General features: G+C 33.7%; 1 protein-coding gene across 1 annotated transcript; it reads left to right on the top strand.

Moving 5' to 3' along the window:
* Positions 1-508: 508 nt before the first annotated feature.
* Positions 509-23,557, top strand: LOC134253724 (probable serine/threonine-protein kinase pats1). The gene is made up of 8 exons (XM_062736305.1): positions 509-527; positions 2,444-2,971; positions 3,728-3,825; positions 9,936-11,099; positions 13,934-14,027; positions 15,785-15,964; positions 21,498-21,745; positions 23,145-23,557. Exons 1-8 carry the CDS (start codon positions 509-511, stop codon positions 23,196-23,198), a joined length of 2,385 nt encoding a protein of 794 aa, XP_062592289.1. The 3' UTR covers positions 23,199-23,557.
* Positions 23,558-24,265: the final 708 nt, after the last annotated feature.

The following is a 24,265-nucleotide window of genomic DNA, read 5'->3' as shown; positions in this document are numbered from 1 at the left end:
TGTTTAAATTATGTACCTTAGTGACAGAATACCTTATATTACGTACAATGCCTATACGCCATTTTGATGCAGAGAGAAAGTTCGGGAAAACAGGGTACCTGTGACGTCGTACTTCGAAATATGACGTCGAACAGGAGTTGTTTGCAGTGCATTGGCAGTGTTGACATCGCAGCGTTTCACTGGCTATTTGTTGGATTTAATCGTTATTACGACTATATGTCTTCAGTTATCGTGATGAATATGCATTGGTATGTACTTTCGTTCTCTTGCTCCGTGATTTATTTTCTTCGGGAGATCGGCATGTGCACATGGTGTAGGGACCCGGGTCTAGCCTTCATTCATGGATACTTGGAATGAAATACTTAGGATTTAAGCGCATCGTGACAGTAAATAACACTTCTACGGTGTTAATTACCGTTTATTACGTACATTGCGTGGACTGATTAACAATGCAGACCGAATACACATATTGGATATGGATTTACTACAGGAGTTTTAACTAACGCAAATGGCGCATGCCCAAAGGGGTTAGTCGACACACGGCGGCGACTAACCCCTTTGAGCATGCGCCAACTAACCCAGTAAAAAATTCATCTAACCCCTGCCAGTACATGCAACCTTGTTCACACCAATAAATAAACAAACAAACAAACACAGCAAAAAATAAACAAACAAATAACAAACAAATAAACAGATAAGAAATAATTAACAGAAAATAGAATAACTTATGTAATGAGTTTATAAACAAAATCTTTACCCAAAATACTCACAAAATATGCAGAGATCTAAGGCAACATTTTTGTCTACTGAGCTACAAATACATGTAAGGAGACTTAGTAGCTTATTTTTTTTAATTCTTTAAATTCCGAATGAAATAATTATTCCGAGTTGAAATAATACCCTGTTATTAATTCTTTGAAAATTTTCCTCTATGCTCCTGGGTATTAAATAAACTAACTAAGTACATAGTTATGATGGGCAAGAGTGCCTCTTCCAAAATTGTGAATTTGATGGCCCCATGGTTGGGAGTATTGGTGTGAGGGCAGGGCTCTATTGATTATATAGTAAAATTTGGTTATAGCGAAGTTACTGGGACCTATAAAATTACTTAGCTCTACCTATTATATATTTGATTAAGGAATTTGTTAAATTTATATAGCTGGGGATCCAAGATAACTTATCCGTGAATTCCTTGAATTCGCAATATCTGTGTTTGTACTAAACGAATTTTGCTGTATAGAGAAAATACATTAATTATTTGAAAATCTCCTTCTCTGCTTCTGGGTGTTAAATAAACTAACTAAGTACAAAGCTATGATGAGCAAAATTGCCTCTTCCAAAATTGTGAATTTGATGGCTCCAGGGTCAGGGATTCTGTTGTTAGGGTAGGGCTTTATTGATTATTAATGGAAATACAATAATTCTTCAATGATCTTCTCTGCTCCTGGATATTAGATAAACTAAGTAAGTATATAGTTATATTGAACAAGAATGCCTCAACCAAATTGTGAATTTTATGGCCTCTGTGTCAGGGGTTTTGTCATTTGGTGTAAATGGACAGGGGGGGGGGACTCATTTGGTTAAATAGTTAAAATACACTAATTCTTTGAAAGACTTTTCCTTTGCTCTTGGGTGTTATGCCAATAATATACCGTAAGTACATGTATATATATCTATGATGAAGAAAGGTGCATCTAGAAAAATGGTTAATTTTATGCCCCCTAAGTCAGGGGTATCGATGGGGGGGGGGGGGGGTTACATAGTCTGAAAATAAATTAATGCTTTCAAATCTGCTCTTTGGTATTTATCAGCCATTTATGATGAAATAAAATTTATGATAAAATTTCTAAAATTTTGAAATATGAGGCCCCGGTGTCAGTGGTTCCTGTGGGGTGGGGTGCACAACTGGTTATAAAGTGAAAATGGATTTTCTCTCCATTACTGATCTACCTCTGGATATTAAGTAATTAGAGTATGCATGTTATGTGTATAATTATGATAAGCAATGTTGCCTCTTTCAAAATTGTGAATTTCATGGCCTCTGGTTTAAAATAAGAACCAAATAAAATTGTTGGAAAGTTGTTATTGATACTCAGGTGACTTATACGGCCTTGAAGGCCTCTTGTTTAGAGTTTCATTGGGTTATGACATGAAGTCGGTACGTGATCAAATCTACTACATGTATAATGCCCGAAAATTTGATCACATGACCGACTTCATATCATAAGCCAATGAAACTCTAAAAATGATATCTTATTTCTTGAATAAACATGGATCATACTCATATGATATCTGTGAATATCATTATTTGAGTTCAGTGCTCATAATACATAAGATCTACATTATATTTTTAGTTGCATATTTATTTAATGTAGACTAGAGGTCTATTTGCAGGGACAACAAAGTGAGAAGGCCTTTAAAATGTATTCATTTTTATTTACAGCAAATTCTTCAAGTCAGCAACGCTTTAAACTTAAATTTGATAAAAAAGATCTGCACCAGAGTGTACCTGAATCTCATTCAGAAAATGCAGCTGATGATGGGAAAATGCAGGAAAAGATGGAAACTGATGATGATGAGGGTCATGTGATTCATGCATCGAACAGTGGACAGATATCACGAGATGATACCAACATTAAAACTACCTCATTCTCTCCACCACAAGGTGCCATATCAACTTCAAATTTAGCAGAAGCTACAAAGGAAAACAAAGATATTCTTGGCCCAAATAATCCAGGAATTTCAGGAAATTTGCAGATTGATGCAAAAAACATTCCAGAATACCCGGATAAGAAAATTACAATGACTGACTTTGCAGGACAGTGTTCATATTATGCCTCACACCAGATTTTTCTGAGTCCGCGGGCGTTCTTCATTCTAGTGCTGAATATGGAGAAGAAGTTTGATGATCAAGTCGGGGAAGAGGTCTGCTGTCAGGAAGGCTCCATTTATGAAAGATGGACACACAGAGGTTTGTTACCATTACCTAATGTTGGGTTTGATTGCATAGTTTCTATAGCATATGCAATGCAGTATGTGATTTTTAAAAACTCTACTTATTTCATATACAGATTTAAATCAAGATAGTAAAGTACTCTTTGAAATTCATATTTTTTATGAAACTGCAGTGTAATATATAGTCACCTCTTTATTGGGTGAATTTATATGTATAATGGTTAAAGATAATTGGATGGGCTTGTGTGAGGAAAATGTATCTATCTCCATGTATGTTTGTCTATATGTTTGGAACCATTGTTTTTTTTCAAACAGTTACCATTAAAAATTTTGTTTAAATAAAACTTCAAATACTCTTAAGCTTAATTCAAACATTGGCATCGGAAGCATACCGGTGTTGAAGGGGCTATTTAATTGTGTGTGGAGGGGGGGGGGGGGGGGTTCAACCAACAAAGAAGATAAACCCCACTTTTAAATGCCTTTATATTGTTTATCTTTGTCATAAAAGTGTATGTTTGGGAAAAAGGGGTCGGGGGGGGGGGGGGGGGGGGGTAAGCCCCCCTCCATAGCCTCTCCTTGGTTCCAATGTCAGAGATAATTATTTTGCAGTTTTGTTGATTGAAGTCTTCCTTTTCTTCACAAATTTTCTGAATGTTTGACTTAAAGTAAACTTTGATATATATTACTGAAATCATTTAAACAGTGCCCTACATAGTTTAATTTAAGTCAGGAATGGTGATAAGCAAATTGTTTGTCTTCATTTCATTCACAGATTATCTTGAATTCTGGATGAAATCAATTCACCAGTACAGCAATGATAATGCCCCTGTTCTGCTCATTGGTACACATAGTGAGAAAAAAACAGAAAAGGTATAATTTGTTTCGTCATTTTACAAATATTTTTTTGTGCTACTAGTTAGAGACCAAGTGACCTTGTGTGATAGTAAGATGTTTGTCGACTCCTCAGCTATGTTAAGGACCGATATGGAAAATGTGACATTTGCACCGCTTTAATATGTATTACTTATTTGAAAAATTGTAACAAAACAACTGAATACATGTATAAAATGTAATATAGCTATCAATATTGGATAGGACTGGACTGTAGTTATTAGTTATATCGCACGTATCAGCTGTTTGTCACGTGATTTGTATCAAAATAGAATTGTTAGCTGAATGTAGGAAATGAGGATAGTGCAAGGGCATACGCTTGTTTATCAAGAAAATTTTTTATACACAATAAAAGATGATTATTTCCTCTGCCCCAAAAGTGCTAGGAGCTAGTCAGTGCAGTTTGCGAAGTACTGAAAATTTTGCCGAAAATGACAGGATTTTGAAAGGTCCAAAGGAGATCAAATTAATTAAAGCCATATTCTTCGCATGAAATTCTCAGATCCAAAGATTACAGTTTTTTTCCAAAATGTTCAAGTTAACTGCTAAATAAAATAAGGATAATCCTTGACAACTGTAAAGGGTATTCTAATAACATACCTTAATATTGAGTCCCTTTGTGTACTTCTGTTTATGTTAAATTTCCCAAATCATTCCAAGCATAAAATGGAAAGGTCAGGCTCTTGGTATCAAGGCCTTAAAATCCTTTTATCAAAGTGGTCCTATAAATTGTCAAGAAAATTATAAAATTGATAGATTAATATAATATGTTACATGAATTTGAAATTTTGGCTTGGTGTGGGGTTTTTTTTTTTTGCTTTTTGTTTTGGTTTTTTTAGCTCACCTGAGCTTTTCTGATCAAAATTTGTCCGTTGTCTGTCATTGTTGTCGTTGTTGTCGTCGTCGTAAACTTTTCACATTTTCATCGTCTTCTCAAGAACCACTGGGCCAATTTCAACCAAACTTGCTACAAAGTATCCATGGGTAAAGGGAATTCAAGTTTGTTCAAATGAAGGGCCACGCCCTTTTCCAAGGGGTGATAATTATGAATTAGAGAAAAAATTAATGGCATTTTTAGCTCTTCTGAGCCAAAGGCTCAAAGAGCTAATGCTATGGCCATTTGTGCGGTGTGCGTCATGCGGTGTGCGTTAACTTTTCAGAATATGGGCCATAACTCAAGAAGCCCTCGGCCAATCAGTGTCAAATATGTCACAGGGTATCCTTTACCCAAGGGCTACCATTTATACTAAAATAAGGGTTTGGACTTTAAAACAAGGGGAGATAATCAGGAAAACAAAACCAAAAGTACTGGTTTCCAAATAAATCTTCTTCTCCAGAACCACCAGGCAGATTTTCACCAAACTTACAAATTGTTCAAGGCATGACCCTGGGCAAAGGGCGTGGTCTCAAGGTCACTTCAAAAATGACCGAAATTTACAATTAATGAAAATGTCTACATTTTGCTCACTATAAGGACTAGGATCATCAAATCTTGTAAGTAGATGCATCTTAAGACTTCACATCATGTTAACTCAAAAGTAGGTCACGGTGACCTACTTTTTTAATTTTGTGGGCATTTGTTTTCAAATTGATTTGAAGGCAGATTTTGGACACTTTAAGGCCTATGATCATCAAACTTTGTCAGTTGACGCATCTTGGGTCCTTGAACAACATCAACTTAAAAGAAGGTCACCGTGACCTACTTTTTGAACTTGATAACTTATCCTTTTTAAAACATTTCATCCCATTATTTCAGACACTGAGAGGGTAACAATCATCTAATCTTGTAAGTTGCTGTATCTTCGGACCTTAAAACATATTTAAGTAAAAGTAGGTCACTGTGACCTACTTTTTGAATTTTGCAGGCATTTGTTTTTGAATTGTTTAAAAGGCATATTTTGATTACCTTCAGACCAATGACACCGGTCACGGTAGCCTAGTGGTAGAGCGTTCGCTTCGTGATCGGGAGGCCCGGGTTCGATTCTCGATCGCGGCGCCGCATCATACCTAAGACGTAAACAAAGGTAGTGACTGTTCCTTCGCCAAGCGCTCGGCACTAGAAGTGAAAGTCACGGGTCTTTCGGATATGACCTTAAAAACGTAGGTCCCGTGTCACGGTAGGCGTTGGCACGATAAAGAACCCTCACTGCTCAATGGCCCTGAGTGCCGAGTATAGGTCTAAATTTGAAGCCCTTCACCGGCATCGGTGACGTCTCCATATGAGTGAAAAATTCTCAAGAGGGACGTTAAACAATATACAATCAATCAATCAATCAGACCAATGATCATCAAACTTGATCACCTGATGCATCTTGGGACTCTGAAAAATGGCGACCAAAATGTAGGTCACCGTGACCTACTTTCGACATTTTATGGCTATATTTCAGTATCTTAGGTATTTATTGGCTTAGAATAATCAAACTTTGTGAGTTGATGCATCTTGGGTTTTCGGAGAGTGACGACCAAAAATTAGGTCACGGTGACCTATTTTCAATATTTTATGGCTATATTTATGTATTTCCAGTACTTATTGGCTTAGGATCATCAAAATTTGTCAGTTGATGCCTCTTGGGTTTTCAGAGAATGTCGACCAAAAAGGAGGTCACAGTGACCTACTTTTGAATATCTCACGTATTTATTGGCTTAGAATTATCAAACTTGGTCAGCAGATGCATCCTAAACCTCTGATAAATGTCAACCAAAATGTAGGTCACGATGACCTACTTTTGACATTTAATGGCTATATTTAAGTATCTCCAGTACTTATCGGCTTAGAATCATCAAACTTTGTCAGTTGATGCATCTTGGGTTTTCGGAGAATGCCGACCAAAAAGTAGGTCACGATGACCTACTTTTGACATTTTATGGCTATATTTAAGTATTCTCCGGTACTTATTGGCTTAGAATCATCAAACGTTGTTAGTTTATGCCTCTTGGGTTTTCAGAGAATGTGGAACAAAAAGTAGGTCACGGTGACATTTTTTTTTAATATCTCAGGTATTTATTGGCTTAGAATCATCAAACTTTGTCAGTTGACGCATTTTGGGTTTTCCAAGAATTTAGACCAAAAAGTAGGTAAAGGTGACCTACTTTTGAATATATCAAATACATATTGGCTTAGAATCTTCAATCTTAGTTTTTATATTAATGCATCTTGAGTCCTCAGAAAACTTCAATCTTAAAGTGGGTCACCGTGATCTACTCATGGTTTTTTTCATAGCTTTATTAAAATATCTTCAGTCCTTGGCTAAGAATCATCAAACTTTTTATCAGTTGATGCAACTTAGGTTTTAGGATACTTAGGGTTAGAGGCTTCATATACAAGTGATAGGTTGTACAATTTATCAGAAGAGCGATTCAAGGCCCATGGGCCTCTTCTTAAAAAATCTTCTTCTCAAGAACCACCAGGCTAGGAAAGATGACACTCATGTGGAATCATCTTAAGGTAGTGTAGATTCAATTTTGTTCAAATCATGACCCCCGGGGCAAGGTTGGGGCCGAAATGGCCGACCCAAGTTTTACATAGGGATATATAGGAAAACTCTTTAAAAATCCTCTTATCAAGAACCACTGTGCCAGGAAAGATGAAACTAATTTAAAATTATCTTCAGGTAGTGCAGATTCAAATTTGTTCAAATCATGACCCCTGGGGCTAGAGTGGGGCAAAAATGGCCGACCCAAATTTAAGGAATATATAAGAAAACTTTTTAAAAATCTTCTTCTCAAGAACCACTGGGCCAGGAAAGATGAAGCTCATGTGGAATCATCTTAAGGTAGTGTAGATTTAAATTTGTTCAAATCATGATCCCCGGGGCTAAAGTGGGGCCAAAATGGCCGATCAAAGTTTTACATAGGACTATATAGGAAAACTCTTTAAAAATCTTCTCAAGAACCACTGGGCCAGGAAAGACGAGACTCATTTGGAATCATCCTCAGGTAGTGTAGATTCAAGTTTGTCCAAATCATGATCCACGGGGCAAGGGTGGGGCCAATATGGCTGATCAAAGTTTTACATAGGAATATATAGGATAAATCTTTAAAAAATCATCTTCTCTAGAACCATTGAGAGAGGAAAAATGAAACTCATGTAAAATTATCCTCAGATAGTGTAGATTCAAGTTTGTTTAAATCATGACCCCCGGGGCTAGGGTGGGGCCAAATTGGCTAACCCAAGTTTTACATAGGAATATATAGGAAAACTCCTTATAAGTTTTCTTCTCAAGAACCATTGAGACAGGAAAGATGAAACTCATGTAAAATCATCCTCAGGTAGTGTAGATTCAAGTTTGTTCAAATCATGACCCCCGGTACCAGGGTGGGGCCAAAATTGCCTACCCAAGTTTTACATAGGGATATATAGGGAAACCTTTTAACATCTCCTTTTCAAGTATTCAAAGCCTTGATTAGTGATATTTATGGAATCATCCTCAGGTAGTGTAGATTCTAGTTTGTTCAAATCATGAACCCAGGGGGGGTTAAAATTCAAGCCCCCCCCCCCCCACCTCAGTAAACTTTTAGTTCTGATCTGATATGTGCTTTTTCCTAGCCGATGTGCTCAGTTGAGCTCTGTGGCCCCTGGGCCTCTTGTTTGTGTCTTAAGCAGGTTGGGACCAATCGCCCAAATGGGATATAATTGTCCGTTTGGCATATAATATCCAAAATGGGCAATAAATGTACAGGGCAAAAAATAATATTTTTTATTTTGGCTATAAATATCATAAATTCGCATCAGAACACTTAAAACGGAATAACAAGTTCATTGTTAAGAAGATTCATAAATTCTTTGGGATCAATCTTGCAACTGTAGGGTTGCAGAAAACTTTTCAACCAAAAGTTATTCCGTTTTACGTGTTCTAATGCGGATTAGAATTTTTCATTTTTTGCACTGTAAATATATAGCCCAATTGGAATATCATATCCCATTTAAGCGATTGGTTCCAACCTGTTAAGTACCTATAGTCAATCAACTTAGAACAATATACACTGTATAATAGAAGAAAAAAATAATTAAAGTCATATAAATTCATATTTTCACATTTAAATAATTATTGATTAATTGAATACCTGGTCATAGTTGATAATTTATTGTAATGTACAGAATTCTACGGTTCTACAGATACGTTTGACACTGACACCCCCCCTCCCCTTTTCATGTCAGCATCTGAAAACGACAGGATGTAAAGGATTTAACTAGCAAATATAAATTTCAAAGTTAAAAATACTTTTAAATACAAATTAACCAAGATGAGTAACCTACCTTCTGATGTTGCAGAGATGAACGTCTCCTCGAATGCATGTGGCACACTTCCACAGGTGTCTGAATTCATCGAGGTTTTTGTAGTGAAATACATGATTGAATCTTTGTATGACTGGTACTTAACTTTTCCCCAGATTCTTATCTAAAGGTACTTAACGTTTCTCCAGATTCTTATCTAAAGGGAAGCTAAATTAACAACAGATAAAACATTTTGGAATCCTGGAAAACGTTGATAATTAAGAATTAGTTGAATTGGATCTAGCTATGTGTATGAGATGAGACTTTTGCCCTCTAGGCCTATTATCAACATGAGGTTACAAAACCACTTATACACAGTTGAAATATTTGAATTATCATATATATGTTGAATAGTACGTGTTTTGTGTTGGTTTAAATGGCATATGCATGTTTTTATAAATTGAAAAAAAAAATATTCATTCCAAAACATACACGAAAACTTGTGTGATCTGACAGTGTGTTGTATTTAACAGTATAAAATATATGTCAAAATTCACAGTGTGATTAGAGACTTTTCAATGTATCATTATCATTAATTGTTGTGATTTCTTAATACTTTTTACAAAGTTATTTTCACCTCGTGTTATTTTCGCCCCTTTGAACTTGTGAACAGTTTTGCCCCGTTTTAAATTCGCAATTCATACTTCTGTGTAAAAAAAATATTTTGTGTAATTTTAATTCGCTCCGTCTTAAATTTGCCCATTCAAGTAGGAAGCCAAAGGGGCAAAAATAAAACCGAGGTGAAAATTTCCCTGTATACAGTATTCATATACATGCTAAAAAGAATGATTTATTAGTAAACTTTTATTTCCAGGAGATTATGACTTTTTTCCATGAAATATGGGCTACTCTTGAAATGAAGGACAAGACCTTGTACAAACACCTCCATGAGGATAGGCAGTTTGCAGTTGGATTCCATGACAATGAAAGCATTGAGAACATTAAGCTCTCTATCGTTAAAGTTGTGCAAAATCTAAATCACTGGGGAGAAAAACTTCCACTCTCATGGGTCATGTTTGAAAAATTCTTCCAGGAAAAGAAATCCCAGAGGATAATGAAAAAAGAAATGCTGCTGGCTTTCAATGATGCCTTGCCAACAGGTATAAAGCTCGAAACGGTTGATGACATTAATTTTATGCTGCAGTTTTTCCATGATATCAGAGAAATTTTATACTTCAACCAAGAACTTCTTGATGTTGTAATCATTCTTGATGTGCAGTGGTTTGCAAATTTATTTAAAAATGTAATAACAGATAGAAATCATGCAGAAAAGGATTTATGTAGGTTTGCATCAGACTGGAAAAAATTTGATCAAACTGGAGAATTAAATGACACTTTGCTTACAGCTATCTGGGAAATGAAGGGAATAGCTTTCACTGAGCACAAAACAGATGTCATGCTATACATGGAGAAGCTAGGATTATTAGCAAAATTGGATGACAAAAAATGGTATGTTCCTTGTATGAACAAAATGCCATTTCCTGAAAATCCCTTCACTTCATACTCTGCCTCCTCCATTCTATGCTACGTGTTTGATGTTCTTCCTGCTGGTATTTTCCATCGTCTTGTAGCTACATGCTTGCAAATTCACTGGGAAATTGTTACAGAGAGAGGGAGACTATGTATATACCAGACAGCAGCTGTTTTCTTGTTTAAGGGTCAAAACATATTGCTTGGAATGACTCCCAGGGAAATTCAGTTACAGGTGTTTGTTATTGAAGGGAGAGTTGAGATATCAAAATGCCAGGAAATTAAGGCAGAAATTGACCGTATGCTTAATGTTCTTTCCAGAACTTTCCAGACTGACTTTCGATTTACGTTTGGGTTCAAATGCAAAGCTTCAGGATTCTGTGATAGCCAAGGAAGTTCTGTGATCAACGAATCAGAATTTACAAAGGCAATTTTTCAGTGTCCTTCCTGTCCAATAGGGAGAAAGCACATAATCAACTCAAAGAATATCACGAAATATTGGGTACAGGTACATGTATTTTATTGTAATAGTTGTTCTAAATCATAAAAAAAGAAAAACTGGAAAATCTAGTTACTGTAGAAATTTATGATATTGGATCATAGCTTGACTCTTGTAAATATATGTTCTTCAGTTGGCTACATGGGTAATATCTGTATTTCAGAGACTTCAGTCAATTCAATTAAACATCATAAACTTTTTAGAAAGTGCAGCTTTCAAATCGATTGTAGAATTAGTGTTTCAAATAATGGACATAAAAAATAGTACTGCAATTTTAATTTTCAATAAAGAGGAATTTTTTTTTTTACAAAAAAAAAAAATAATAAAATAAAAGAGAAAGATCTTCATTGATAGTAAATACAAGTTGTTTAAGGTACTCCGATCCTCAGGTTCTGAAATCAAGCATTGACTAATTGAAAATGCTCACAAAAATGTCTCTGAATTTTCAAAGTAACGTGTTTTTCCCACAATAACTCTTCAAAATTCATCTTTCAAGTTAATCATATTATGTAGAGAAAATTAATAAATCTTGAATATAATTTCTGGAATTGCGAATTAAAACACCTGCTATGCATTTTCCAATTCAAATTTGATCATTTAACACATTTTGAAAATATAAATCATAGGTATCCAGGCTTTTGAAGAAATTCCACAATTTTCATACATATAAATAAATGTACTTTAATTTCTCTTATTTACTTCGATCATTTTAAAATTCAAAGTTTATAAAGATTATCCTGTCATTGTAGAGCACCATCAATCACTTCTAATTTCATATTATATTTTAAAACATTGGTATCTATGGTTAGATTGAAATGAACATCAATTTCTTGATATATGTAATTTTAAAATACTTATACATGTACATGGTAAAATTTTCGACTTTTTATTAGACCTTTCTGAGAAATTTAAAGAGCCTTGAAGCACCTCAGGAGGTATATAATGAAAATTGTTGCATGAAAAGTTTAAATTTTTAAGCTTCATTTTGAGACTTTTTTAATTAATTTATAAATTAAAGAGTTGTCCTTCCTGGCTTAGGATCGGAGTTCCTTAAATAAGAAGAAGGTATGCATGGTTTTAGCTTTATTGCGCCCTAAAAATGTAATGACATCAAAAAGTTTTGAAACTGGCTTGAATATTAGTTAAATAAATGACTCTGATAAATCAGGAAAGAATATGGCATGAAGGTTAACCATTCTGCAAATATGACGTCATAAATGTGAAGCATTTCTCTATTTTCAACAGAAAAAGCTTAAAAATGGCACATTTCAAGAGTAATTTTCCTGTAGAAGACAGTGTCCACAGCCGTCGCCCATGTTAATTTTTTGATATTTTGTGCAAAATTCAATAACAAATCATATATCTCAAGATCTTTGTGGGCGATGCCTGTGGACAATGTCATCTGAAAGAAAATTCCATTGAAAATTGGTGTCTTCTGCAACTTTTCAAGAAAATACGGGAAAATGCACATGTTTATGACGTCATAATTAGCATATAAAAACACATGTGTGAAAAATGACTTGTATGATTTTTCTGCATTGAATTTCAATTATTTAAAATGCATGAGTTTTCAGCTTTTACACGAGTTTCATTTTTTAGAAAACCACAGGGCAAAATTTGTATGGAAACCATACCTTCTTCTTTACTAAAATAAAGAAATTGGATGATATCAGAAAAATAATCCACATTGGTTTATAAAGAGCTTTTTAGAGAAATATATAAAATAATTATGCAATTTAGATTTATACTTGTTCAAATCATAATTCCTACATTGAGTAGGGAGGGGAGAGAAAACAATGCCCGTTTGGTTCATTTTGGATTAAATACTAGTAAGAGTTTTAGATATTTTTCTTAAAGTGTGTTCATTTCTTTAGCATTTAATAGATTTGTAAGTATTAGTGTTGGCAACAAGTACCCGGTTAACCGTCGAATGATGCGAGTATCGGTTAATAAAACTGCTATTCGGTTACTCGGATAAAATGCATCTTATTTCGTAAAAATTTAAAATATATATTTTTTTATGAGACTAAACGTAAATATTTCTCTAATTTTATTTACCGTTAGAATTAATGATCTAGTGATTCACTGATATGAACGATTTGTTTCGATTGTTTTTAACAGTTAATTGATAGCTTTGATCGTCAGCAGGTTATACAAGTTTTGAAGACCTGAATTATGATGACCTCATTAAAAAATTTAACAAGGTGCCACCAAAGACATATAAAACTTGGAAGTATTTATAAAGAACTGCTGATTCGATTCCTGTGGAATGTAATTTTGAATTGGAGTCATCGTGTACAGCTGTGACTTCAAAATTCTAAGCAATTATTCTCCTTGATCATTACGTATATCGGGGGTCAAAAATTATCTATTTTTCTTCTTCTGATTTAATTTTTTTTAACTATAATTACATATATATCAAAATTCTTTCTTTTGCATGCGCGTGTATCTTTAATGAAGTTTTTAAGTAAAGATCATTCACAATACATCTGTGTTTTATTATGCCGATGAGCAAAGGATGAGATGAATGATATATGAAAATGAATAAATCATCCGAGTAACCGGGTACTCAAGTATATGTATTTTTGTCAATACAATAGCTGAAAATCTTGAGCAATAATCCAACAGTTGGGCATTTTAATTAATAACTTATTGTTTTCACGTAAACAGTCATTTGTATTGCAAGAAATACATAATTATATAATGTGAGAGTTTATCAAGTGTTTGTTTCATATCGTTTCACTGTTTTGCATTCAGGAAATTTTGTTTGTAGCATTATTAAATCTTATATGATCATTCATAATGAGCACAACAGTTTTAATGTCATTATTTTCATGTTAAAGGTATATCATGATGAAGTTGAGCCCTTGGAAGTTAAAGGTATATCTAAAAGTTCACCGTTAGAGAGTGTTGGACCAAGTGAATCACATCCAAAAGGTACCTCAACTAAATCTGAGATTAAATTCTTTTTCACGTTATCCTCGATTTAATATAACACAGGTTATACAATAATATTTCCATTTCTAATTTTTTTCTCTGTGATAACTCTTTGAAAGTTGTCGGAGTTTATTTCTTGATAATTCTGCCGGAATGTAAATTAGGCAGGTCGATAGGTCAGGAGCTAAGGAGGCCTAATACGCATGCAAATCTCGTGCGCATCTGTCTCTGTGTCCGACGCTAAGGAGGCCAAATATGCATGTAAATCTCGTGCGGCTGCCTTTGTGTTTGCATCAGTGGGCGAGGACTATTGAAATTAGCATGGAAGTCCTCGTGTGATTTAAGTCTATGTCTACATTTTCAAAGTCTAAATCTACAATTTTATTTCACAATGAAATGGAAATATAAGGAATCACTGTCTAGTTTTGAGAGTATGCCAGGGACATCAACAATAGTGGAAAACATGGGATAATTTTAGCATAACGGGCTTCGCCCGTTATGCAAATTATCCCATGTTTCCCACTATTGTTGATGCCCTGGCATACTCTCAAAACTAGACAGTGATTCCTTAAAGTAATATACGCTATAAGGTGCGCCATTTTAAAATACGGCTAGAAATTTATATATTTTGTTTACCAATAAAAGTTACGAAAATGCTGTAAATTACACCATTTAAATAAAATTCGTTATAAAGTTATCAAATTATAATTATTTATTATCCTGCAAGGAGAATAATGTCTATTTTTAAGTAAATCCACCACGTGACGCCGTGGCTACTTTTAGATTGATAAACAAACACGGCGTCAAGTAAACGAGGTAAGCCCTTTGAGATACAACTCACTTTTGACATGGATGGCGTGTTACTATTAATATAACTTATCTTTAAATGTAATCAGTATCAAAAATCTAGACTCTGTTATGACGCATATTAACCTTTTATTAATAATCGTTGTCAAAATGCAACGTACCTCGTTGTCTATAATTTCCCTTGGACATACGTGTCTATATTTAGACCTACTGTTTACGCACTTCCTTTATCAATATTCATGAAAAGACTGAATTCTTGATTGCAGATATTGCTTTATCGTTCTGTTATTACAACTAGTTTTATAGTTAAATTTTGTGGAAATATTATTTTTTCATTACACTTTATGTGTTTCAAATCATTTAATCATTTTGTTTCACATACAAATCGGCATCCATACGGCGTATATTACTTTAATTAACGACTAGTTTTGATGTACATATTAATATTTCCAATCAACGAATATAATTATGTCATGCACGAAGGTATGTATGTAAATTCTCATTAAAAATGACAGACTTACCATTAAATTTGTAAAAAAGGAAACTTATTAATAAGTTTAAACTTTGCACTGCTTTGAAGTGACCTATAGATAAGTCCATTAAAAGTAAATCTCTTGACAGACCCACACCCTTCTTTTATTTCGTGTGTATCCTGTATACAAATTGAAATGCATGTATAAAACAAAATCAACCTCAAACAATTACATACAAAAGTAAGCTTTAAGAACAATCGTTTACTGATTATTGATCAGAAGTTTTTATGAGAGAAAGGTAAATGCTTTTTCTCGTCATAATAGATTAAGTAAATTCCCTTTTATTTATTTTTTTTATTTGACATGTTGGAGAAAGATTGAAATGATTTCTTTTTTCTTTCATTTACTATAATCATACATGGTATTCATATTTACTATAGTGTCATTAATTAACATACTTGGGCTATATTTATATAGATAATTTTGCCAAGATAGTAAAGTTATTGCAAGTTGGAACTGATGCAGTAAGAATCTGCTTCGATAAATTCCTCCCTAAAGAGGATTTAGAGAAGACTCTGAAAGACAATGAAACAGACATGAGAAGAGGACCGTTCCGATTCCAACAACCTCAACTAGAGATTCTCTTCACTCCTCAAGGTACTTATTGGTTTTCTTTCTTTAATGATAAAAATTATGCTTCTTAAAATATTTTTGGCATAATGAAAAATAATGGTCTGTTAAAAGATTTTTGTTATGATTAAAAAAAATTATGTACAATGCACTACATAATGTATCTCCTTTAACAATGAAAAAATTATAAAAAATTTTCTCGAACCCAGAAAATTTTGCCCTAAAAAAGTTATAATTTTACAGTATATAACACATCACTTAGTATAATAACAAGAATCTCTTATTCCATAACAAAGTATTCATTTTAAAATAGTATTGGATAAAAGAATAAACAAAAAAGTAAACAGCAATAAAAGTAATAAATAATTGTGAAAAATCTACCAATAAAATATATTAAGCATTTCTTGGTATCAAACAAGAATGGGAAAGTATAACTCTGCATTAATTTAAGGTTACCGAAGATTGTAGGGACTATATACATAATGACCAAAGTCAAAGTATGATGGAGAAACATATAATTAAATTAATACCATAAATCAGTGGAATATCTACAGACTTCAAGACACTGAATATTTCTATAAACCATGATGACATATGTTAGATCATGACTTCAGGAAATAAAGCAACTGCTACATTTTCATGATTTATGCAGGGAAAAAAAGAATATATTGCCTCGATACTTTGAGTAAAAATTGTGTCCATTTTTGTCTGTTAAAAAGAAATAAAAATGCCAATAACCTAGTCTGGAACTATTACATTTTTAGGTCACCTGAGTAAACTCAGGTGACCTATTGCTATCCGTTTTTGTCCGTCGTCGTCCGTCGTGCGTTGTGCGTCGTGCGTTAACATTTAAACATTTTTAGCTTCTTCTCTGAAACCACTGAACCAATTTCAACCAAATTTGGCATATAGCATTTATGGGTGAAGGGGAACAAAAATTGTGAATTTGGTGGTCCCCGCTCCCATGGGGCCTGGGGGAGGGGGCAAAAACCACTAAAAATAGTGCAATCTTTAAAAATCTTCTTCTTTACTCCCGGACATCAAGCAGTCAAACTGTTGGTATGATTGTAATCAGCATTGAGTCCTCTACCAAAATTGTGAAATTCATGGCCCCAGGGTCAGGGGTTCTGGTGTTAGGGCGGGGCTCTATTGATTATATAGTGAAAATGCATTATTTCTTTGAAAATCTTCTTCTCTGTTCCTGAGTATTAAATAAACTAATTAAGCACATAGTTATGATGAGCAAGAGTGTATCTTCATAAATTGTGAATTTTATGGCCCCAGGGTCAGGGGTTCTGGTGTTAGGGTGGGGCTCTATATTGATTATTTTTTGAAAATGCATTAAATCTTTGAAAATCTTCTTCTCTGCTCCTACGTATTAAATATACTAATTCAGTAAATAATTATGATGAGCAAGAGTGCCTCTACCAAAATTCTGAAATTCATGGCCTCAGGGTCTGGGGTTCTGGTGTTAGGGCGGGGCTCTATTGATTATAGTGAAAATGCATTAAATCTTTGAAAATCTTCTCTGCTCCTAGGTTTTAAATAAACTAACTAAGTACATAGTTATAATGAGCAAGAGTGCCTCTACCAAAATTGTGAATTTTATGGCCCCAGGGGTCAGAGGTTCTGGTGTTAGGGCGGTGCTCTATTGATTATATAGTGAAAATGCATTAAATCTTTGAAAATCTTCTTCTTTGCTCACAGGTTTTAAATAAACTAACAAAGTACATAGGTATTTTGAGCAAGAGTGCCTCTTCCAAAATTGTAAATGCCTAAGCATCTAGCTTAAAACATGAAACAAATTCAATCATCTGAAAGTTGTTGCATGATGCTCAGGTGACCTATAAGGCCCGTGAGCCTCTTGTTGGTTGTGCATGCCATTAACCTAAAAAAAATAATCCACATAAAGACGAAAATTAAATGTCTTTTTAGGTCACCTGAGTAAACTCAGGTGACCCATTGCTATCTGTTTTCGTTCGTCGTGTGTTAACATTTGAACATTTTCAGCTTCTTCTCTGCAACCACTGAACCAATTTCAACCAAATTTAGCACAAAGCGTCTATGGGTAAAGAGGAACAAAAATTGTGAATTTCATGATCCCTGCCCCCCTGGGGCCTGAGAAGTGGGGCCAAAACCACTAAAATTAATGCAATCTTTAAAAATCTTCTTCTTTACTCCTGGACATCAAGCAGTCAAACTGTTTGCATGATTGTAATAAGCAATAAGTCCTCTACCAAAATTGTGAAATTCATGGCCCTGGGGTCAGGGGTTCTAGTGCCAGGGCGGGGCTATATAAGTAGGTAGTGAAAATGCATTATTTCTTTGAAAATCTTCTTCTCTGCTCCTGGGTATCAAATAAACCAACTAAGTACATAGTTATGATGAGCAAGAGTGCCTCTACCGAAATTGTGAATTTTATGGCCCCAGGGTCAGGGGTTCTGGTGTTAGGGCGGGGCTCTATTGATTATATAGTGAAAATACATGAATTCTTTAAAAATCTTTTTCTCTGCTCCTGGGTATTAAATAAACTAACAAAGTACATAGATATGATGAGCAAGAGTGCCTCTACCAAAATTGTGAATTTTATGGCCCCAGGGTCAGGGGTTCTTGTTTTAGGGTGGGGCTCTAATGATTATATACTGTATAGGGGTAAAATAACTCCCTGTGTTAATATTCGCTATATTCACGGTGTTAACAAATCCGTGAATTCAAGAAACAGTGAATAAATTTTCAATAATCTCCATGTTTTATTTGGAAAATTGAGAATAGACTACGATAGATTTATATAGGTGTTCGTGCAGTCCATGGTCATATCAATAATTGCGAGTAGTACTGGCATTCAATTAATTTTAATTATCACGCTTTACTTTAATTCAAATCAGCAGATAATAACCTGTGTTTGTTCAAAAGCTGTTTTAATAGCCAACGCTACATGTTTTATCAATCAAAACAACGTGGACCATGGGTTTTGATTACCCGTGCGTAACTATAAATGTATTTGTTACCTGCATTCTCATGATTGTTAGTTCATCTAGTTTTTATCTACATTTTGGTTTTAAAAAATCATTCAAATAAATATCGAACTTACTGACGAAGGAAGTGTGGAAGGATCATATTATTTAGTAGAACTACATAAAAAGTTTTATTTCCGTCAAGTAGTTATTCGCTGCGTTGTATTGAAGATCTCGGGTACACATGCACTCATCGTAATAGCATATAGGAAAGTCATTTAACGTTTAGAGATTATTAATAGCTGCATTTGTGTTAATTATTTATAAAATTTAACAATTTTATAATAACTTACCCTGTTGTTCGTGAAATAAAGACATAACGCTGATTAATGTTGTTTACATGTAGCTATGGTATGAATTAAATGGAGACAAGGGAAGAAACTTTTATTACATACCAAATTCCACGAATTCAAGAAACCGCGATCGTGTCAGATGAGAGAAAACTGTGAAAATTACAACCCGAGAAATTAATCCCCTATACAGTATAGTGAAATGCCTGAATTCTTTGAACATCTTATCCTTTGCTCCTGGTTAATATGCTAATGATCTAATTACATATTTAAGGCCAGGATTTATTTTATTTTCAGTATTTCAAACCCTCCGCTCAATGTTTTGAATTTTCAGAATAGAATAAAACAATTTTTTTTCTTTCCGATGTAAAATTTGAGTCGGGATCGAGATTTCAAATTTACGAACTTGCACTTCCGGTTTTACGATGAAACGGCGGGTAAATAAACTTTAAAGCTAGATCTGAGAAGATACCTTGGTTTAGTGTAAAATTCATCGATAAGAGTGCCATTCAAAACGTTTCACCCGTTCAAAGGACAAATAAAATGCTGACGACTTTGTTGCACAATGACATGCTGGTGAGATAATTATGTATTCGTTTCAAAAGCTACTAACTGTAAATTATTTTCCTCCCCCAGGTTTTAAACTGCCCGTGGTAGCTATTGCATATTGCCAGGGACATTGTTTAGGTCTCTGTTATAGCTTACAGTCTAAGCATCATTCTTCAGAAAAGGGTTGCTTATGCATCAGATGTAATGAATAAAAATATGGGAGAAATGAAGTCCATTTGAGGAAGAAATAAACAATAACCTGAAGAAATAAAAAAAATTTAACTATTAAAAAGCAAGATTATACAAATATATACTGCAGGCATGTAGTATCATTTGTATCAGTCAGAAAAATTATTTTACACTTAATTGAAAAAATGTTGACCCTACTCCCCAATACTCCCTGTCTGTTATAAGATAGGAATTATAATTTTAGGCATCAAGCAAATTTTCGAACAATGTCTACACATATTAAAAAATGAAGACATATTGAAAGACTTTTAAAGAATTGATTTTTAAAAATATATTTTGATCAACATCACAAAATTTATATAACTGGCCCAAACTGGCAGATGATGAAATAAGCAATTAAATGTTCTACTTTCCTATTTGTAAGCATTATGTGTCCAGTTGGAAGGAGCCTATTAGGATAGCACAGAAAAGAATGTACAAATGTTAATAACTGATTTATCAAAAGAAAAATTTTATTTCCATCTCCTTCGGGACTTTTTTATTCTCATGTTCATAACTAAACCTAAACATAAAAAAAAATGCTGGCCTTATAATGAAGAAAGAGGCCTCTTTCAAAATAGATAATTTCAGGGCTGCTGGGTCAGGGGTACCAGGGGGGTACTTTGACTAAAAATAAATGCTTTGAAATCTGCCCTTTGATAAGCAATGGTGCCTTTTTCAAAATTTGTGATTTTCATGGCTTATGGATTAAAACACGAACCAAATACAATCCCTGGAAAGTTGTTACATGATACTCAGGTTACCTATAAGGCCCGTGGGCCTCTTGTTTGTTAATTTAGATTTCTCATACAATATATGCACTACAGCACATTTCAAGAATTTCTCAAAATACAATCTATTTCTTAAAGATCTTAACAGTGGTTTCAGTAGCATATTTAATTAATTTAATGTTCCCAAGAAAAGAAAATTACTTACAATTGTTTCAATACAACATAAGTCATAAAATTAGGAATAAACTTTAAAAAACAAAATGATATATAATCATCTTTTTTATTAAGGTGTTGAAATAGAAATATCAAAAGTAATATTTTGCTTCGAATCAACGTTTTTCATTCAATAAAATAGTGCAATTAACAAATTAACAAACAAACCTTTTTTTCAGTTTTTGTGCTGAAAGTCTAACCATCTATGTAACAAAAAGACATTTACAATAAATAAACTATATATATCAAAATATACTAAAATCTTCATTTCAAAGCTATTTTGACCTATTTTTATGAAATTGAAAGATTAAGAGCGCTGAAAGACTATTGTATTGGCGTATTTGACGAGCTAAAAAAAAATTTAAACATTTTGCTAGTGATTGTCAATGAAATTCAAAACACGATATACTCCCAGGGCAGGTTAGATTGTACATATAAAGTATGGGTAATTTCAATATATGAGTGAAGAGTTAAACCTTTATTTCTACTTTATCCATCTCAGACATACATCTGTAAGTAATTTAATTTTTTGAAGGTGGATCCAACACTGGTGTATCATCTTTATCTATGGACGTTACCATCATGTATAAACTGTTGAGGAATTTCTCGGACATTGCTCCCCCTGGGAATGGATGGGGAAAAGAACCTAGAATAGTGGACATCACAGAGAGTGACGACATAGAAAGAATCCGTTTGTATAGAAATAAATACAGTCATACTTCAGAAAGTAGTACCGTAATGAGTGATGGTGTCTTTCACATAATCTGGGATGATCTTTCTAAGGTATGAAACCACTATACATCGAGGACTATTTTGCTTAATTCCAATAGTAGGTAAAATTGAATGAGACAATTCTGATTTTAGTTGTGAATTATTTTGACTGTAAATGTTTATTTGTTCTTGTTAGACAGGTCATTCATTAGCGATAAGAGCTTATGTAAAACATCATGGGACCATTTTTATATCTAGCAATGAAATAATGTTTAAGCATACATCAGAAGAAATTAGCTAGCGCAAATCAATATATTCAGTAAAAACAAAAACAAACCTCAAGGGGGCTAACATTTTTTTATTAATCCTGTCTTTTGAGCATACATCACTCATTAGAAAATAACGCAAAACAGATTATACAAAAGAAAAATGAATAAATTTCAAGGGGGCAAAAAATTATATCTGCTTAAAACAATCCTTTCTGTATTTACATGTATGTATATTTGCAAAATGCAACTATTTCCTCATTTATGCCATTTTGTTTCTTTTAGCTCACCTGGCCGAAGGCAAAAGTGAGCTTTTCTGATCACATTTTGTTCTTCGTCCGTCTTTCTGTCCGTCTGTAAACTTTCACATTTCGACTTCTTCTCAAGAACCAATGGGCCAATTTTAACCAAACTTAATATAGAAAGCATTCCTGGGTAAAGGGGAGTTTAAATTGTTAAAATTAAGGATCAAGGGGGGATAATCAAGAAAAGACAAAAATAGGGGTGTGTCACTAAAAAATCTTCTCAAGAATCACTGGGCCAGGAAAGCTGAAACTTATTTGGAAGTATCCATTGGTAGTGTAGATATTAAATTGTTAAAATAATCACCCCCAGTGCAGGGTGGGTCCACAATAAAGAATTCCAAGTTTTACTAGAAATATATAGAACAAACCTTTAAAAAATCATCTTCACAAGAACCACTGGGCCAGGAAGTTTTTGGAAGCATCCTTGGGTAGTGTAGAAATTAAATTGTGAGAATCATGACCCTCTAGTGTAGGGCGGGGCGACAATAGGGAATTTCATGTTTTACATAGAAATATATAAAACAAATTTTTAAAAATCTTCTCAAGCTCCACTGGGGCCAAGAAAGCTGAAACTTATGTGGAAGCATCCTGGGGTAGTGTAAATTCTAAAGTTTTAAAATCATAAAAGGGAACGGGGTAGTGGGCATGATAGGTGTAGCAAGAGGGTGAATCTGGTAAATGAACTGCAACAATCCAGTTACTCAAGTGTGCGATGTGGCCTCTGGGCCTGTTGTTCTGTTCAGCTTCAAAAAGTAGTTTCACAATAAAAGAAACTTTTTAAAAATAAATCACGTCGTTTAACGTCTTTGTTTATTTAATTTAAAAAAGTTTCTTATTTATATTTGTTGTCAACAAACCAATTTTATTCTTTTTTATATGATTTTTCTCATTTCTTTTCAGGCCATTCTAAGACTCAGTGGTGGTGTTTTGAAGAGAAGGATTATGGAAATATAACTGAGTGGATATTAAGATTTGACAACATAAACTTGACAACAATAATCATTTCAATCAGAAAAAAGATGTTTCATGATGGTATTAAGTCACATTTATTGTAAAAATTGTGCAATATTTTATAGTGCTGAATATTTTGACAAACAACATATTTATTTTCCAATGACAACATAATGTGAAATACCCTTCCTGGATAATAGTTTGAGATTGAATTTACAATTTCTTACTATGAAGTGGTATTTCAAATATTACTTATCCTATCCCTGGATTTTATTATCTATATCTTTATTTTTATTGACAATATATCTAAAGGATTGGACACAGTTCCAAACACTTAGATATTCCTCTCCCATCAATCTATATCTTTATGTATTGTAATAAATTTTTCTTTGGCCTGGTTAAAAATTTTGATTTATCTTTTTTCGATAAAAGATCAAAATTATGATAGTAAAGTATATTTTTGGATTTTTGAAGATGTTTACTTGTATATTACAAATAATGATGAAATAATATGTCTCTAAATGAATGTGATGAATGTGAATGTCCGCACAGCAGCCATTAGGTACGTCATCGGAGTCTTTCAGATGACCTTCCATTCTGTTTTTTTTTTGTTCCGTTATCATCCGTTAGCATCTGAACATTGCCAGCCACTTCTCTGGAAGCACAGAACCTATTTTATTGATTTTGGATCTCTGAGTGAAGGTAAGCAAAAACCGACAACTTTATTGTCAATGGGGAAAAAGCCATCAAAATACATTGAAAGTTTGTGATAAATATTTACCAGAAAATTTCTTTTAAAAAATTATTTCAAATCTTTATAACGCTGACTTGTGGAGCGAGTATGATTTTAAGCAGAAGGAAAAACAAAATAAAATGGCAAATAACAGTTGTTCTGATTTCAATATACTCATATACACCCCCCCCCCCCCCCCCCCCAGTTCGCATACACAGATTAATGAAATTTAAAATTATTTTAAGAACAATATTTAAATATGAATCAAGACACGAAAAAAAGAATATAAAGAATATAAATTGTCGCATATCTGCGGTGATTTTCTTTGATCTTTCTG

Source organism: Saccostrea cucullata, unplaced genomic scaffold (assembly GCF_032062105.1).
Source record: "Saccostrea cucullata isolate Sc308-1 unplaced genomic scaffold, CSIRO_AGI_Scuc_v1 ctg1569, whole genome shotgun sequence".
Lineage (NCBI taxonomy): Eukaryota > Metazoa > Mollusca > Bivalvia > Ostreida > Ostreidae > Saccostrea > Saccostrea cuccullata.
This window is presented reverse-complemented; position numbering and strand designations above follow the sequence as displayed.

Coding starts and splice junctions, on each gene's coding strand:
- LOC134253724 (XM_062736305.1), top strand. Junction 2,972..3,727: donor TGAAAGATGGACACACAGAG/GTTTGTTACCAT, acceptor TTTCATTCACAG/ATTATCTTGAATTCTGGATG. Junction 14,028..15,784: donor AAGTGAATCACATCCAAAAG/GTACCTCAACTA, acceptor ATATTTATATAG/ATAATTTTGCCAAGATAGTA.